The sequence below is a fragment of the Cydia pomonella genome, chromosome 24 (assembly GCF_033807575.1).
Source record: "Cydia pomonella isolate Wapato2018A chromosome 24, ilCydPomo1, whole genome shotgun sequence".
Taxonomy (NCBI): domain Eukaryota; kingdom Metazoa; phylum Arthropoda; class Insecta; order Lepidoptera; family Tortricidae; genus Cydia; species Cydia pomonella.
In genome coordinates, this window is record NC_084726.1 from 2,562,371 (window position 1) to 2,580,869 (window position 18,499).

General features: G+C 37.0%; 1 protein-coding gene across 2 annotated transcripts; it reads right to left on the reverse strand.

Moving 5' to 3' along the window:
- Positions 1-8,771: 8,771 nt before the first annotated feature.
- On the reverse strand, positions 8,772-14,486 carry LOC133530899 (uncharacterized). Of its 2 annotated transcripts, none has more exons than XM_061868969.1 (2): positions 12,817-14,486; positions 8,772-9,249 (listed from the first exon to the last, which is right to left on the reverse strand). In XM_061868969.1, the coding sequence occupies exons 1-2, from the start codon at positions 13,181-13,183 to the stop codon at positions 8,993-8,995; spliced, it is 624 nt and encodes a 207-aa protein (XP_061724953.1). In that variant the 5' UTR covers positions 13,184-14,486; the 3' UTR covers positions 8,772-8,992. The 2 variants fall into 2 exon arrangements, with proteins under 2 accessions (XP_061724953.1, XP_061724952.1); XM_061868968.1 differs by having other exon boundaries at positions 9,059-9,249; positions 9,545-14,486.
- Between the last annotated feature and the right edge of the window lie 4,013 nt (positions 14,487-18,499).

An 18,499-nucleotide genomic window follows, 5' to 3' on the forward strand; every position in this document is an offset into this window, starting at 1 on the left:
AATTTAAATACCGCATCAAACGAAAGTATTCATTACAATAGAATGTTGACAAAAAACTTACACCTGTCACGCCGCTAGCGACTTCTTAAATGATGAACTTGACGGTTGTTTTGAAGTATAGGATGAATGTAAATGTGTTTAACCTTTTCAACGCTTTTCCACACGTGTCAAGAAATGCCATGGACGCCAAAAAGTTAACTGGTGAAGAGCGAATATGGAGCTTAACTGACAGTAGGAAAGTCGCTTTGACAACGTCCGCCATAGCCTTTTTAATGGTCATTGGCGTCGCGGGCACGACAGACGATGACCGTTTTAGTGGTCTTTGGCGTTGAAAAGGTTAAGAAGATTATTCGCTAATAATACATATTAGATATAAGTATCTATCTAGATATTTCCTGTTATGCTCTAGGTAGGATAAAAGTTGTTATAAGTAAAGCGTATTTAACAACTTGCGTGAAAATTGAATACTGTAGACTTAAATAAAATGAAATCCTGCATAAAGCATAAAACAAGTACCTATATGTGACATTATCTATGAAAAGGGACCTTATTGTCGGTGGCGCTTACGTCATTATCAACGATGCTCCCATATTATAAACAACGCCGCGCTACGCAGTGCGGCGTAAGCGCCATCGACAATAAGTTCCCTTTTCATAGATAATGTCACATATAATATATACATTTTCATTGGGCAAAATTAATGTTTCAAAGGTGTGTAATAATTCGGTTTTTATCGCTATCTGTACTTTTCTTTAAACAGGTCATTTTTAGGGTTCCGTAGCCAAATGGCAAAAAACGGAACCCTTATAGATTCGTCATGTCCGTCTGTCTGTCCGATTCTGTCACAGCCACTTTTTTCCGAAACTATAAGAGCTATACTGTTCAAACTTAGTAAGTGGATGTATTCTATGAACCGCATTAAGATGTTCACACAAAAATAGAAAAATAAACAATAAATTTTGGGGGTTCCCCATACTTAGAGAACTGAAACTCAAAAAATCTTTTTTCATCAAACCCATACGTGTGGGGTATCTAAGGATAGGTCTTCAAAAATGATAAAGAGGTTTCTAATATCATTTTTTTCTAAAATGAATAGTTTGCGCGAGAGACACTTCCAAAGTGGTAAAATGTGTGTCCCCCCTCCCGTAACTTCTAAAATAACAGAATAAAAAAACTAAAAAAAATATATGATATACATTGTCATGCAAACTTCCACCGAAAATTTGTTTAAACGAGATCTAGTACCTAAGTAGTTTTTTTTTTAATACGTCATAAAATTTAAAAAAAAAAATTTTTTCATCAAACCCATACGTGTGGGGTATCTATGGATAAGTCTTCAAAAATGATATTTAGGTTCCTAATATCATTTTTTTCTAAACTGAATATTTTGCGCGAGAGACACTTCCAAAGTGGTGAAATGTGTGTCCAAAGTGGTAAAATGTTGAACAAGATCTAGCAAGTAGATTTTTTTTTAATACGTCTCAAATGGTACGGAACCCTTCATGCGCGAGTCCGACTCGCACTTGACCGCTTTTTCTTCTATTCATTATCTTTTCTTTCTGTGGTCGTGCACGTATAGGGAAGTCAAGTTGTGCCAACCCTAATTGCTCGGAGCAATGCTGAGCCGAATGGAGCCGGGAAAAGCCGAAAGGAGGAGTGTCGCCTGCCTCAAGCTACTGTTAGATTACCACACCCATACATAAAAAGACTAATACAAACAAGTTACTCTAAATCAACATATTCATATTCTGACAGCTATACCTAATATAAACACGTATTCTTACACTGTTATCAAAAGATTATTAATCATTACAAAAAAGTGGAACCAGGTACTATTGTTCACGCTGTTAACTGACAATTGGTACCTTATTTCAAAGACATTAAAGTCTACAATAGGTTAATTAAGTTTTTTATGTTAAATGGCTAACGGCCAATAATTTTAGTAGTCTTTCCATAGGACGTACCCGGGCGTCCTTAAACTACGTCCACAAGAGAGGTATGGGTATTGTGAATATCATCTCGCTTTGTGTGGTAGGGCACAGCACAGCGGATGTCATTCCAGATCTAGAGCAGAGCCCAACTGGGGAAGTACCTCCACCTTACAGAAAACCGCTCCTCTGGAGTTGCAAGCGTACATAGGCTACGGATACTGCTTACCATCAGGCGGGCCGTGTGCTTGTTTGCCGCCGACGTAGTATAAAAAAATAAATAGGATAATTATAAATAAGTACGATCGACAGATCGACCTAGCCCCAATCTAAACAAAGTTTGTACTATGGGTACTATTTACATACTTGGACACATATGTCAATAACATCCATAACTCAATGATGAACATAAATAAATGGCCTTTACGGGGATCGAACCCGGGACCTCCTGCTTCGTAAGGTCATTACCGATTAGGCTAGGAAGCCGTCAAAATTTAGATATTGCTATCCCGTTTATTAAAATTGTATGAAACGAAACGCGCTTCGTGAAAATCAGACGAAGAAAAAGAATCTACGAAGCATAGCTGTGATAAAAAATAACATCAAACAGCGAAAAAATATTCTCTATAAACAGCGAAAAAATATTCTCTATAAGAGAGAAAATAGGAACTACGTTTGTATGGAAAAACTGTCCCCACTTTACTGCAAAATGTTAGTCAAGCTATTTAGTAGGTATCTGCCTAACGTTAAACGTAGAACTAAACATCATTTGAGAAACTTCTAGTTAATATAGCGCACGGCTCCGTGTGGTTCTGCCTTAATAATGTCTTTCGCGTAAACGGCAAAGTTTTGTCAGTTTCAAATATTTACCTACCCGCCATTGGGCGTGTATCACACCGTTGTGATCATCATCATATTATGAGCCGATGTCCATGGTAATAAAGCTCCCACAAATGTTTCTACAAGGAGGTTTAATCCCTGACTTACTATTTGTGACCTTATCTATGAAAAGGGACCTTATTGTCGGTGGCGCTTATGCCATTATCAACGATGCTCCCATATTATAAACAACGCCGCGCGACGCAGTGCGGCGTAAGCGCCATCGACAATAAGGTCCCTTTTCATAGATAAGGTCACAAATAGTAAGTCAGGGATTAAACCTCCTTGTAGAAACATTTGTGGGAGCTTTATTACCATGGACAGCGGCTGAAAAGGGTTTCATAGATAATGTCATATTTATATCCCTAAACATAGCGGTGAAATATTTAAAGATGAAGCTTTTTAGTTAATTTTTTACTTCAATAAACGATTCACATGACTGATAAGTACCATTGACAGTTATCCCTCCTCTATAAACCTACCCCGCCCGCAGTTTTCATTGGCTTCAATTTTTTTTTCTACTCGTTGACTGTAACGGTTGCATTAAGATTTCGTATACCAAATCATAATTGCGTACTTTTTAGAGTCTGTTCGGTAAGGGAGGAATCGTGGAATGTTTTGGACCCCATACATCCCACAACTCTTCTCTTTCCGCACAGACTCGCATGCCAACTATAATAATATTTTTCGATACGCTGTAGTCAACGAGCGGACTTTGCGCGTTTATATTTTTTGTACTTCATTTTTAGGGTTCCGTAGCCAAATGGCAAAAAACGGAACCCTTATAGATTCGTCATGTCCGTCTGTCTGTCCGATTCTGTCACAGCCACTTTTTTCCGAAACTATAAGAGCTGTACTGTTCAAACTTAGTAAGTGGATGTATTCTATGAACCGCATTAAGATTTTCACACAAAAATAGAAAAAAAACAATAAATTTTGGGGGTTCCCCATACTTAGAACTGAAACTCAAAAAATCTTTTTTCATCAAACCCATACGTGTGGGGTATCTATGGATAGGTCTTCAAAAATGATATTGAGGTTTCTAATATAATTTTTTTCTAAAATGAATAGTTTGCGCGAGAGACACTTCCAAAGTGGTAAAATGTGTGTCCCCCCCCCCCGTAACTTCTAAAATAACAGAATGAAAAATCTAAAAAAAATATATGATATACATTGCCATGTAAACTTCCACCGAAAATTGGTTTGAACGAGATCTAGTAAGTAGTTTTTTTTTAATACGTCATGAAATTAAAAAAAAATTTTTTTTTCAACATACCCATGCATGTGGGGTATCTATGGATAGGTCTTCAAAAATGATATTAAGGTTTCTAATATAATTTTTTTCTAAACTGAATAGTTTGCGCGAGAGAACCTCCCAAAGTGAAAAAAAGTGTGTCCCCCCCCCGTAACTTCTAAAATAACAGAATGAAAAATCTAAAAAAATATATGATATACATTGCCATGTAAACTTCCACCGAAAATTGGTTTGAACGAGATCTAGTAAGTAGTTTTTTTTTAATACGTCATGAAATTATTTTTTTTTTTTTTAACATACCCATACATGTGGGGTATCTATGGATAGGTCTTCAAAAATGATATTAAGGTTTCTAATATAATTTTTTTCTAAACTGAATAGTTTGCGCGAGAGAACCTCCCAAAGTGAAAAAAAGTGTGTCCCCCCCCCTGTAACTGTGTAACTTCTAAAATAACAGAATGAAAAATCTAAAAAAAATATATGATATACATTACGATGCAAACTTCTAACGAAAATTGGTTTGAACGAGATCTAGTGAGTAGTTTTTTTTAATACGTCATAAAATTAAAAAAAAAATTTTTTTCGTCAAACCCATACGTGTGGGGTATCTATGGATAGGTCTTCAAAAATGATATTTAGGTTCCTAATATAATTTTTTTCTAAAGTGAATATTTTGCGCGAGAGACACTACCAAAGTGGTAAAATGTGTGTCCAAAGTGGTAAAATGTTGAACGAGATCTAGTAGTTTAAGTAGTTTTTTTTTAATACGTCATAAAGGAACCCTTCATGGGCGAGTCCGACTCGCACTTGGCCGCTTTTTTTATGTACTAAGATAATACCAATTTGTATTATTTAAGGTCTTAAGTAAAAAAAGTTTTATTTTATAGTGAGTAGTAGTTATAATCAAGCTATTCAATTCCCGTACCTTACTTAGGCAACTTAGCAAACTTCGTTGCCTAAACACGGTACTCGACTGAAAAGATCACTATTTTATCGCGATTGTATACATTTTTAGGGTTCCGTAGCCAAATGGCAAAAAACGGAACCCTTATAGATTCGTCATGTCCGTCTGTCTGTCCGATTCTGTCACAGCCACTTTTTTCCGAAACTATAAGAGCTGTACTGTTCAAACTTGGTAAGTAGATGTATTCTATGAACCGCATTAGGATGTTTACACAAAAATATAAAAAAAAAAACAATAAATTTTGGGGGTTCCCCATACTTAGAACTGAAACTCAAAAAATCTTTTTTCATCAAACCCATACGTGTGGGGTATCTATGGATAGGTCTTCAAAAATGATATTGAGGTTTCTAATATCATTTTTTTCTAAAATGAATAGTTTGCGCGAGAGACACTTCCAAAGTGGTAAAATGTGTGTCCCCCCCCCCGTAACTTCTAAAATAACAGAATGAAAAATCTAAAAAAAATATATAATATACATTGCCATGTAAACTTCCACCGAAAATTGGTTTGAACGAGATCTAGTAAGTAGTTTTTTTTTAATACGTCATGAAATTAAAAAAAAAAAAATTTTTTCATCATACCCATACGTGTGGGGTATCTATGGATAGGTCTTCAAAAATGATATTAATGTTTCTAATATCATTTTTTTCTAAACTGAATAGTTTGCGCGAGAGAACCTTCCAAAGTGAAAAAAAGTGTGTCCCCCCCCCCGTAACTTCTAAAATAACAGAATGAAAAATCTAAAAAAAATATATGATATACATTGCCATGTAAACTTCCACCGAAAATTGGTTTGAACGAGATCTAGTAAGTAGTTTTTTTTAATACGTCATGAAATTAAAAAAAAAAAAATTTTTTCATCATACCCATACGTGTGGGGTATCTATGGATAGGTCTTCAAAAATGATATTAATGTTTCTAATATCATTTTTTTCTAAACTGAATAGTTTGCGCGAGAGAACCTTCCAAAGTGAAAAAAAGTGTGTCCCCCCCCCCTGTAACTTCTAAAATAACAGAATGAAAAATCTAAAAAAAAATATATGATATACATTACCATGCAAACTTCCACCGAAAATTGTTTTGAACGAGATCTAGTGAGTAGTTTTTTTTTTAATACGTCATAAAATTTAAAAAAAATTTTTTTCATCAAACATATACGTGTAAGGTATGTATGGATAGGTCTTCAAAAATGATAGTTAGGTTCCTAATATCATTTTTTTCTAAACTGAATAGTTTGCGCGAGAGACACTTCCAAAGTGGTAAAATGTGTGTCCAAAGTGGTAAAATGTTGAACAAGATCTAGTAAGAAGATTTTTTTTTAATACGTCTTAAATTGTGCGGAACCCTTCATGCGCGAGTCCGACTCGCACTTGGCCGCTTTTTTTTATTAATTATAAAACTATTAAGCATAAATTATTATTTCATGTCAAATATATTGCGCAGCATTACAATATGAGTATTTGACGTTTGTTTGTTTGTTTGTTTGTTTAAACTTTATTGCACAAATTTACAAAAAGAGTACAAATGGCGGACTTAACGCCTTGAGGCATTCTCTACCAGTCAACCATTGGGCTAAACAGAAATAGTTAGTGTGGTGCAGGATTGTAAAGAGTTGATATGGAAATAGACACAAGTCGAGACTACTATGATAGTATGCTTACACAAATATATATTTTAAATATACCTACATATATACATATTCAATATATATAAATAAACATACATATATATAATAATAATGTACCTATTAGTGTGAGATATCACGCAGACATTTAGTCACGAATGTTTTCAAATACCTAAGTGCTTACGCAACTTGCTTTTGAATGAAAGCTTGCTCTGAGCTTGTCTGATAGGCAGAGGGAGAGCATTCCACAGACGTATTGCTTGGCAAGTGAATGAGTTGGACAAGAATCCAGTCCGATGAGGGAGGACGTCTGACTGCTTAGCATGACTTGCGTTTTTACGCGCATTTAATATTTAGGTAGATACTTGAAGTCACACTTGACATTATTGTGATTGACAGACAAAGTCTAATTTGAATAACAAGCTAAGAATAGGGTTGTTTCCAATTTTTCGAAACGCTCGTATTACGTTCTATATTAACTAAAAGTTGCCCTAAAATTCAACTTTTATACTAAAAACGGCTTTAAATATGTTAAATTAACAAAATATATTTTGACAGATACTTTCGCGCCCAAAACGCTCTTTGAAAATTGTGTGACGTCACAGTTTACGGTTTGACATATAACTACATACGCACGTAGAAGATACGAACTGTCAACTGACATTTGTCATTTGTTGTTTATCACCTAACTGTCAACAGTGTCAATCCGAGAGTTGTGACGTCAGCAGAATCTTTAATGGCGTTTCGAGTTTGGTCACGTGACGTGTGCCAAAAGATATTTTAAATTCAATATTTACAAAAATATGGTCATTACAGGTCCCCTAAAAGTAGTTTAACATGTTCTTATAATCCAAACGAATTTATTAGGATACAATTCTGCCCTAAGATTTGTAGATGGAAACAACCCTATTATATTATATCTGTATTAGATATGCATCTGATCTGTCTGTGTCAAAAGTAACAATTGAGTGTGTGACAAAAATAAATAAATTTTAACACTAACAGATCAGTTCCACGTCTAATCCATATTTAATGTTTAACCTATTATTAAATTAATCAAAAAATATTAAAGGAAAATTTGAAAAAATAAAGGAAGGATTACATTATAAGAATATATTATTTTATTAATAATAGGTTTAAAATATATATGTGAAACTCTCTCAATCCTCAATTTATCACCATGCAACTTGATACATCTAGGATGATGTAAACATGAAGAAATCTATTGTGAAATGTTACAGAAAATGTTAAATAAAAAATTCCCTGCGTACAATTCATTCCCTACAAAAACCTGGATACCTGTCTGAAAAAAGACCTGGATCATGTCTGGGGTATTAGAAATAAAGACCTGGATCATGTCTGGGGTAATAGAAAAACATGACGAATCTATAAGGGTTCCGTTTTTTGCCAATGGCTACGGAACCCTAAAAAGAGACCTGGATCATGTCTGGGGTAATAGAAAAAAAGACCTGGATCATGTCTGGGGTATTAGAAATAAAGACCTGGAGCATGTCTGGGGTATTAGAAATAAAGACCTGGAGCATGTCTGGGGTATTAGAAAAAAAGACCTGGATCATATCACCTGGGGTAATAGAAAAAAAACTACGAGTACGGCACGCACTCCTGAGCTTGGCTCCGTATTGCGATTTGTTCACTTCAGGGATAGCGAGCTTGATGAATTCAAGAAAATGTTTAAGAAGAGTGAATGTGGTAATTAGTATATAGTAACTGAGTTTATGGCGCTATGGTGTTAGCTGTAATTTGCAAATGTAATTTAAACAAATAAAATAAAATACGTATCTATTTAAGAGAAATAATCCCTAAAGAAGCTGGAAGAGATCCCTTAAAAGTCAAAAGTCAAGTCAAAATATTCTTTATTCAAATAGGCCTAGCAACAAGCACTTTTAAATCGTCAAATTTTACAAATATCATCTTAATCGAAATATCAGAGCAATTTATTGATGCAGTTATTATTGTTCTAAAAAAAACATTGAACTATTATAGATATGGTAAACTTAATAATAAGAATTTCACAAAAAGATCGTCAAACATCAAAATTGTATAAAAATACTAGTCTAGAACTGTTGACGAAGGTTCGTAAATGATGAAGACGACACCAAATTGTACTTTAAAACCGTATATTGGTCTGAGCGATTAAATTACATAAAAAATAGGTACGTGTATCGCGAGCACTGATTAGCGGTGTGCGCGCGCGCTCTGGTCGAGAGCGCTGGAGGAATGAATCGCCGGCGCGCGATGAGGCGACGGGCCGGCGGTGGCGGCCCGCGGGGAGCGAGCGCGGGAGGCGGGGACCCGATCAGCGAGTCCGCGAGTGGGGCGCGTTAACAAGCTGGCCCCCTTGGACCATCCTGGTCCAATGTCAGTGGGAGCGGGCAGAGCCTGTTGTAGGCCCTTCTCAGCGTCCCTGTGGTGGTGGTGACGTCAGCGACGCGGCTGACTCCGTCGTTGCCCGGGTAGACTGCGGTGACTCGCCCAAGCAGCCATCTGCTGGGGGGCAAGCGGTCGTCTTTGACGAGAACCATCTCGCCAAGCTTCAGCTGGCCTCCATCCCTGCGCCATTTGTTTCGGACCTGCAGTTCTGAAATGAATTCCTTATAATACCGATTCCAAAAATGCGCTTTTAGTGCTTCTATTCTCTGATATCTCGTTAGGGTATGTATCGGCGAGTCTTGCACCAAGGGAGCAGGTATCATAGTGAGCGTTCGGCCTATCAAAAAATGCGCAGGGGTGAGAGGAGTAAGATCTGAGGGATCAGATGAAATAGGGGTTAACGGCCTAGAATTAAGCAAAGCTTCAACTTGAACCAAAAATGTAACCATCTCTTCATAATCTATGTGAGCCATTGAGGTAACTCGTTTTAAATGATGTTTTACCTGCTTAACTGCGCCCTCCGCCAAACCATTAAAATGTGGGCTATAAGCAGGACACAATTTGAATTCTATTTCCTTTGAAGCTGAATATGACGTTATTTCTTCAGAATTATTTTTAAGGAACTTTGCTAATTCGTTACAAGCCCCTATGAAACAAGTACCATTATCTGACAAAATGGTGGCTGGTTTGCCTCTGCGGGCTATGAATCTATTTAAAGCGGCAATAAAGCCCATGGCTGTCAAATCAGTGACGAGCTCCAAGTGTACGGCCCTCACTGCCAAATAAACAAAAACAACTATATATGCTTTCTTCATTTGACAACCACGACCCTTTCTGCTCGCTATCAGGATTGGCCCAGCGTAGTCACAGGATGTGTTAGCAAATACATATTCGGACTGTACCCTTTGCAGTGGCAAGTTGCCCATAATTGGCTGATGAGTTTTACCCGAGTATCTTAAACATGTAATGCAGCTTTGTGAAGTCTGTCTGCAACCGTTACGGCCGTTAATTATCCAATACCTGTGACGTAATGTTACTAGCATCAGCTGTGGTCCAGTGTGCATCAACATTCGATGGTAATGGTGTACTAATATTTTAGTGATGTGATGCGATGCATGTAATAAAATAGGGTGTTTTGTGTTATAATCGTAATATGAACTTGCAAGTCTACCGCCTACTCGCATAATTCCGAAAGTATCTACAAATGGATTAAATTTCAACAGAGTATCTTTGTGAGAAAGTGGGCGCTTATTTAGCAAACGTGAGAGTTGCTCGCTAAATTTGTCAATCTGCACTTGTTTGCACAACATTTGTAATGACAGATTAAGCTCTGACACCTTTAATGGACCTGTATTCTTGTTTGTTATATTTTTACAGTTATGAACGAATCTATTCATGTATGCTATAATACGTTGCAATTTACAAAAGTTTGAGTATTTAGAGGTAAAATTATCCTCGCATTGTTCAGTTGAAACGAGACATTGTATTTTGACTTCAGGCAAATTTTCTAAAGGTAAGTTTTGAGGTTGAGTAGGCCATTGTATTTCCGTTTCATGAAGGAAGGGCGGTCCTTCCCACCACAAAAGTGAATTTTTGAGGTTTGATGCGCTCTGACCCCTACTACCTATGTCGGCAGGGTTCAAGGTTGTGGGTTTGGGTTTTAGATTTTCAGCTACAGAGAACAGCAGCTCATCAGATTGACATGACCAAAGTAAACCTAAGGTTTTCGAGTGATTTTCTGTGTCCAATTTAAATAGTTCATCGCTACTGTTTTCTGCAACTAAATTATCAAGTAATGATGGTGTATTTGAACGCCACTTTCTTAAGTGAAAATGAGCACTTTCTAGTGTTTTAATGACGCCTCTGCATGTTTCTAACAGAGTGGCTTTGTCATCATTTCCTGAGATGTAGTCATCTATATAGAAATCGTGTAAGATTGTTTCACTTACATTTTTTTCTGCGCATTCTTGACCCAACTGTACAAGACATCTGGTGCGCTTGAATTTATGCTCTAATGCTTGAAATCGAAGTAATGCTTGTGCTTTAGAATCGCCCAAACATTCAGGAGATTCTTTTAATGGTATTGTGACAACAAACTTACCATCTGGGTGGCGGGTTGTTGATTGTGTAAATATGCGTTCGCATTCACTCTCACCTTTAGTGTGGATTTGTTGAGTGGATGGAACTGATTCTAGTTCAAAAAACTTGTCTAGTTTTGCATCGAGCTCAATGTTATTGATTAGATTGCAATGGACTGTATAGGGTTGCTTTTGTTTAGAATTTTGTGTATGTATAGAACCTGCAACAAGCCATCCGAGTGTTGTTTCAACTAGGACGGGTTTTTTCTTGCCCAGGGATATGTGATTGTATGTAAGGCACTCCCAAAAGAGTTCTGCACCCAGCAGCATCTGCACCTCGGATGGCTCGTGAAAGTTCGGGTCCGCTAGGTGGATGTGAGGGGGAATAGTGAACGAATCACAATTTAGTTTGGTGAATGGAATCATATCAGTGATCTCTTGGACAACGAAGCAATTGACTTCTGCTGTGTAATCTTGCGTACGTGAAGTTATGGTTACATCACAATGTTCGGCGATGCTTGATCTTTTCTTTTCTAACCCTGTGACGGATATGCTAGTGGAATAAGTAGGTAATTTTAATTTTGCTTGAAGATCTTTGGTAATGAAACTAGATATACTTCCGTTGTCCAAGAGAACTCTAACTTGGTGTGTGTGGCCATCATAGTCGCTGACGTTGATGACAGCTGTAGATAACGGTACACGATGGCTACCGAACGTGGAGCATAAAGCAGCACTGTTTGTAATTTGTTGTGGAGCTTGTGTATGCTCTTTTAGAGTTGGTGATGCTACACAATCATTAGGTTTGGATGTGGAAGACTTAGGGTCTGCCTTTGCTTGATTGTTTATATGTAGCATGGTATTGTGTCTTTGTGTGCAAAGCCGGCATGAGCTCAGCCTGCAACGTTGTTCGTCATGTCCTGATCGCAAACAATTTGTGCAAAGATTCAATTGATTCACTTTATTAATGCGGGATTCAACTGGCATTGTTTTAAACTTAGTACATTGATAAATTGAGTGATTATTTTTGCAAACAGGACACTTATATTTATACTGAGTCTGATTTTGAGCATGGTTTACAAGAAATGATTTAGGACGATTGTGAGTAATGTCGCTGTGTCGACGTGGTTTATTTAGTGTTTGTGCCTCCTCCATGGTTTCTAGCAAATCTGCGCGATTTCTTAAGAAAGTGGTAAATTCCGTTAATGTTGGTAGTTTTTTAATATTATTGCGCTCGGTTTCCCAATCGCGCAAAGTGGCTGAATCGAGTTTGCTAGTTACCATGTGGATTATGAGGATATCCCAGTGCTCTGTGGGTAAATTAAGAGTCTTCAAAGCCCTGAGATTTTTATTGACTAAATCTATGGTATTTCGTAAGGCCCTTGAAGATTCTTGAAGCACGGGGTTTATGTTAAATAATGCATTTAAGTGATTATTTACCAATATTCTATCGTTTGTGTAACGTTCACAAAGCAAATCCCATGCGACCTTATAGTTATCAGACGAGAACTCTAGTGATTTAATTACGAGTGAAGCACCGTCTTTCAATGAACTTCGCAAATAATGAAATTTGTGGATGATTGGAATTGATTGATTATCGTGTATGAGAGATTTGTAGGTATCATGGTATTCTAACCAGTCCTGATAGCGCCCAGAAAAGGTAGGTAAATGAATTGTAGGTAATTTAATATTTGGCCCACCTGTGAGTGCAGTAACGACATTGGAACCCGTTACCAGATTGTCCTCAGGCGCCGCAGAAGCAGCACCAGCCGCGGTGTGCCTGCTGAGCAGTTCCTGCGCAGCAGCCAAGGCACCGAAGTAGCTTGTCTCGAAATTTTCACGTTCTGTGTGCTCGTCACCTGGAATTTCCGTCAAATTTTCTATGTCAGTTTGAACTGAATCAAAATCATTGTACATATCTTGGATTTTATTGAATCTGGTATTCAGCTCATGATTTTGCAAATTATTTAGCGTATGGCATGACAAAAGAGGCTCTAAATATGATTTAAATATGGTGAGCTTTGATTTGAAAGAGGCACGTGTTTTTTTGAGATTTTTTAAATCCATTTTGGCAATGCGTGCAGTATTTAAAAATTCAAGTTTTTAGAGAAAACAAAAGATTTGTGATAGAAAGTGAAATTTTAGTTAAAAGTTATAGAAATGGCGATAGAATTCAAATTTCCAGCTGCAATAGGAAAATGTGATTAGCAAGTGCTTAAATTAAAAAATGTGAAATAATATAGTGTGTGAAGCGATACGTAAATTTTGAAATTTTGCAAATAGCACGCGTGCGAGAGGCAATGGCGTGGCGTGGCGTGGCGGAGGCAGGCAGGCAAGCAAGCGCGAACACTGACGGAAGCAGGTGTACACGTGCACGTGCACGCTGTAGCTCCGGCCCCGGCACGGCTTGGTTACGTGTAGGTACAAATACGAACACGTGTAGATTTCTGAAATATTCCAAGTAAATATTAAAATATAGCAATGATGGCACACGGTTGGCACAAATGGTTGCAATACAATTAATTAGGCCTTGAAATGTGGTTACTAATTTTAAGCTAATTTTACGGAAACTGTAATAAAAATATCCAAAATATGAACGGGAATGTTAACCTTGATAAGAAAGCTTGTAAATTAAAAAGGAATATTAAAAAAATATTACGATTTAACTAAGATGTAGACTGATTAAGAGTTGGGTGACGTGAAACAGGAATGTGATTTTAGTAGCTAGAAGAGAATTAAATTGAAAATTAAAGAAATAAGTACCAAATAAAGGTGGTCAAATTATACCTGCGCAATAAGAAATAAAATAGGAACGACTCACAAATAAACACTGCAAACCCTTTTCCTGGTATGTGGAGCCGTTCTTGGTTTGTGGAACCCTTTTCTGGTTTTGAATGTCTCGTTTCTTTATTCTCGGGCAGGACGATGACTTCACAAATTTCGCTTTATTGTAGTAGTTGTAGCTTAGGTTGGCTCGCGGTGATTCACTCCGATGTTATAAAAATGGCGATTGTAGTCTCGGCCAGGCGCGCTATCTTCTTTGTGTTTGATGGACCTCGTCGAAACGGCGTCTTTAAAGTTGCTTTACGTCGAATCCGGCTCGAAACTTGTTGACGAAGGTTCGTAAATGATGAAGACGACACCAAATTGTACTTTAAAACCGTATATTGGTCTGAGCGATTAAATTACATAAAAAATAGGTACGTGTATCGCGAGCACTGATTAGCGGTGTGCGCGCGCGCTCTGGTCGAGAGCGCTGGAGGAATGAATCGCCGGCGCGCGATGAGGCGACGGGCCGGCGGTGGCGGCCCGCGGGGAGCGAGCGCGGGAGGCGGGGACCCGATCAGCGAGTCCGCGAGTGGGGCGCGTTAACAAGAACCTTTCTAGAATAAAATCTAAATGTCAAAAAATACGGTATATATATACATTGAATTATCAATTTCATCATTAATAACATAACAATAAATAATTCATTCTTTACAATCACACTTAATCCCACGGTGTTTCATCATTCATGTAGTCTTGTGTGCTATAATAGGCTTTAGAGATAAGCTTACGTTTTACATAATTTTTAAATTTACTAACAGACAATTCAGTTATAATATTAGGAAGTTTATTGTAAAATCTTACACAATTACCCATGAATGATTTCTTAATTTTATGGAGCCTAGTGAAGGGCACTGCGAGCTTATGCTTATTTCTAGTATTAATATTATGTATTTCACAGTTTTTCTTAAAACTGGCAATGTTTTTATGTACATACAGAATATTCTCATAAATATATTGACAGTGCACTGTCATTATGTTAATGTCCTTAAACTTATCTCTAAGTGTGTCTCTATGGTACATTTTATATATTGCACGAATAGCCCTCTTCTGCAGAACAAAAATGGTATTTATCTCTGAAGCACTACCCCATAGTAAAATACCATATGACATAATGCTATGAAAGTAACTAAAGTAAACTAATCGAGCTGTTTTCACGTCTGTTAACTGACGGATCTTGCTCACTGCAAAAGCTGCAGAACTCAGTCTATTCGAGAGATTAGCAATATGGGGACCCCATTGTAGTTTAGAATCTAAAGTTATACCAAGAAAAACTGTGCTATCTACTAGTTCCAATTCCTCATCCTTGACAATGACACCTGTTTGCTCATTCCTTATGTGACTTGTAACAAACTTAATGCACTTAGTCTTTTTCTCATTTAACAATAAATTATTAACATTAAACCAATTTACTACTTTAGAAATAGCATTGTTTACATCACTGCAAGCTTGTTGCTGTCGTTTGACTTTGAAAATAAGTGAGGTATCATCTGCAAACAATACTATGTCATGGTGGGTCTTTACAAGGTAAGGCAGGTCATTAATGTAGATAAGGAACAGGAACGGCCCCAATATTGATCCCTGCGGTACACCCATAGAGACCAATGACCCCGGTGATCGCTGTCCACTCACATCAACCCTTTGTATTCTACCGTGTAAGTAAGACTTTATTAAATTCAGTGCCGAGCCTCTTACTCCATAATAGTGCAGTTTCCTGATCAATGTTTCATGACAGACGCAATCGAAGGCCTTAGATAAGTCACAGAAGATACCTAAAGCATCCTGTGACTCCTCCCAGGCATCGAAGATCTGTTTAATTAACTCAACACCAGCGTCGGTTGTTGAGCGACCCCGTGTAAAACCAAATTGTTTGATGTGCATTAGATTATTAATGTTAAAATGTTTCAATAACTGACTCAAAACTATTTTTTCAAAAATTTTGCTGAATGTTGGTAACACTGATATCGGTCTAAAGTTAGTGGGGTCGGATGTGCTACCTGATTTAAATAAAGGAGTGACTTTACTATGTTTCATTAGATCAGGAAACTCACCGCAGTTAACACTGTTATTAAATATAACTACCAGGTCAGGCGCTACAACTTCTATTAAGGATTTGACAGTATGAACGGAGACTCCCCAAAGGTCACTAGTTTTTTTTACATTAATTGATTTAAACGCCTTTAATATATCTGAGGCACTCACATGTTCAAAATTAAGGTTTCTAGTACATTCTGGGACATTCTCTTCTAACAGTGTAACGGCAGACGAGGGTGATGAATTTAAGTTCTTAGTTGTGGAAGCTGGTACCTCGGTGAAGAATTTTTCAAATTCTGTTGCTACATCTAAACTGGAATCTACGATTTTGTCATCAATTTTTAGTTTAAGATCTGTCATCCTTTGCTTTGATCTACCAGTCTCCACATTAGTTACTTTCCACGTTGCTTTAATTATATCAGAGCTAGTTTTTATTGTTTGACTTAAATAATTACGCTTAGCGATATGGCAATCTATTTTAAACTTCTTCGAATATTGTTTAACATATTCCTTAAATTCATCACTCGTATTGAACCGCCGTTCCTCATACAAGGCATACAATGCACGTCTTCGTTGATGTAACTCTGCAGTAGCCCACTCACTAAAAACTGATGCATCACTAACCATGACCGATTTTGTAGTAAATATCGCATTATAATTTTCCATAAAAGTGTGAAAGAATGAATTATACATATCATTAGGACTCATGTTGGAAGACAGAAAGGGAAGCGCTTAAGGGGATAAGTTCGCCTTTGTACACATTTACTGTATTATTTCTGTGTTATACACTTGTTTTGTGCAATAAAGTGTTTACTACTACAACTATTTAATGTTCTGTGTATGTATCTCGTTGATCGCATGTATAATTTGGTGGAACCATCCATTGTATAAAAAATCCATATTGGGCTTCCAAAAAAAAGGAACCTCGACACGAAAAGAAGAAGAATGTTCTGTGTGAGTGTCGGCCATTTTAGTTAGCGCGCCCCGGGCTAGTCCAACTGCAACTTCAACCTTACCGCGGCTACACACGCCTGTAATCACGCTCTTGTTTTATGCTTTGTTCGTTTGACTGCTGAGTGTTTTGAAGTGGCATTTGAATTGTGACATCAATACTTGTGGTCGACTGCTGTGAAATTAATAGGCACTGCTTTATTTTTTTTTTGGATTTGGTAGTCACTTAGAATCTATTATATTTTCGCCATGTCCGTCTATCCGTCCGCGGCTTTGCTCCGTGATCGTTAGTTATAGAAAGCCGCAATTTGGCATAGATACATATATTATGCATGGTGACAAAACGGTAAAATATAAAGTACAATTTTTTATTTTTTTTATTCTTTGACATTTGGAGAACCTTTACACCTCCAAATCTTATTATTGTGTATTATTATTTTTCTCAGACCGTGGGGACCTTATACATCTCCAAACTTAATGTATTAACCGTGGAGACTATACGTCTCTGTCATATTGTATAATATACTTGACTTGGTACATACTAGTTATGTACAGAATGTAGCATTAGTTTATGAGACTGCTAGTTTAACAGTCCAGACGCGGTTTATTTATTTAGTATAAATTTTATTTTGACACTTGGAGAGACTTTACACCTCCAAATTTTATTAGTATTAGTACTCTGACATTGGGGACCTTTTACATCTCCAGATTTAATGTGTTTTTAACCATAGAGACTATACATCTCTATTGTATTGTATTAATTATTTATTTTAAGATTATTATAATGTAATGTTTACCCAGGTATTGGCTGTTGTATTTATAAATGTTGTTATGTATTTTTCATGTCACTATATGATGTTACTATAAATGTTGTATTGACTTGTAAAAGAGCCCTTGAGGCCTACTTGCAGAATAAATTTTTGAATTTTGAATTTTGAATTTACAAAAATATCTTTAAGGTACCTCCCATACAAAATGATATCTTTTGATATTTTTTTGCGCTGACCCAATAGTGGATAGGTCTTTCAAAACGAATAAAGGCCTCCAAAACTATTTTTTGATAAAGTTAATATTTTCGGAAATAGTCACTGACAGAAAAATTATGCAAATTTTACTACCATGTCGGTCTAGGAGATCCTAGCGACACCTACTGTATAAGATAAGGTCTTGGTAGCTCAGTTGGCAGATCGCTGGAGTATCGATCCAGAGGCCGTGAGTTCAAGTCTCACCCCAGACATTATTTTTTTCAATTTATAACGCAGAAGTCAAGAACCCTGAACTATATAATATGGGAAACATGAGTTAATCTGTCCCCACTATACACTTTTGTACAAATCTAACGTTCAATGTCGCCTACCTGTCGCCATTTAAAAACACACATGAGTCCGCACCGCAACAAATCAGATAAAATACAAACAAAGATAAGATAAGATCGTCACGATTCTCACATTGTTAGAACGGTGAGTGAGATTCTGAACGGCACTATATCGACATAATCGAGGCGGCATCGGTATTGATGGTTGAGTTGAGGTTGTACTGGGCTTTTGCTACCTGATGTGTTTTTAATGGGCC

Excerpts from the sequence above, each read along its gene's own strand:
- LOC133530899 (XM_061868968.1), bottom strand. The coding sequence starts at position 13,183 with ATGGATTTAAAAAATCTCAAAAAAACACGTGCCTCTTTCAAATCAAAG. Across the intron at positions 9,250-9,544 it reads CGGAGGGCGCAGTTAAGCAG|AACTGCAGGTCCGAAACAAA; the intron begins GTAAAACATCAT and ends AATTCATTTCAG.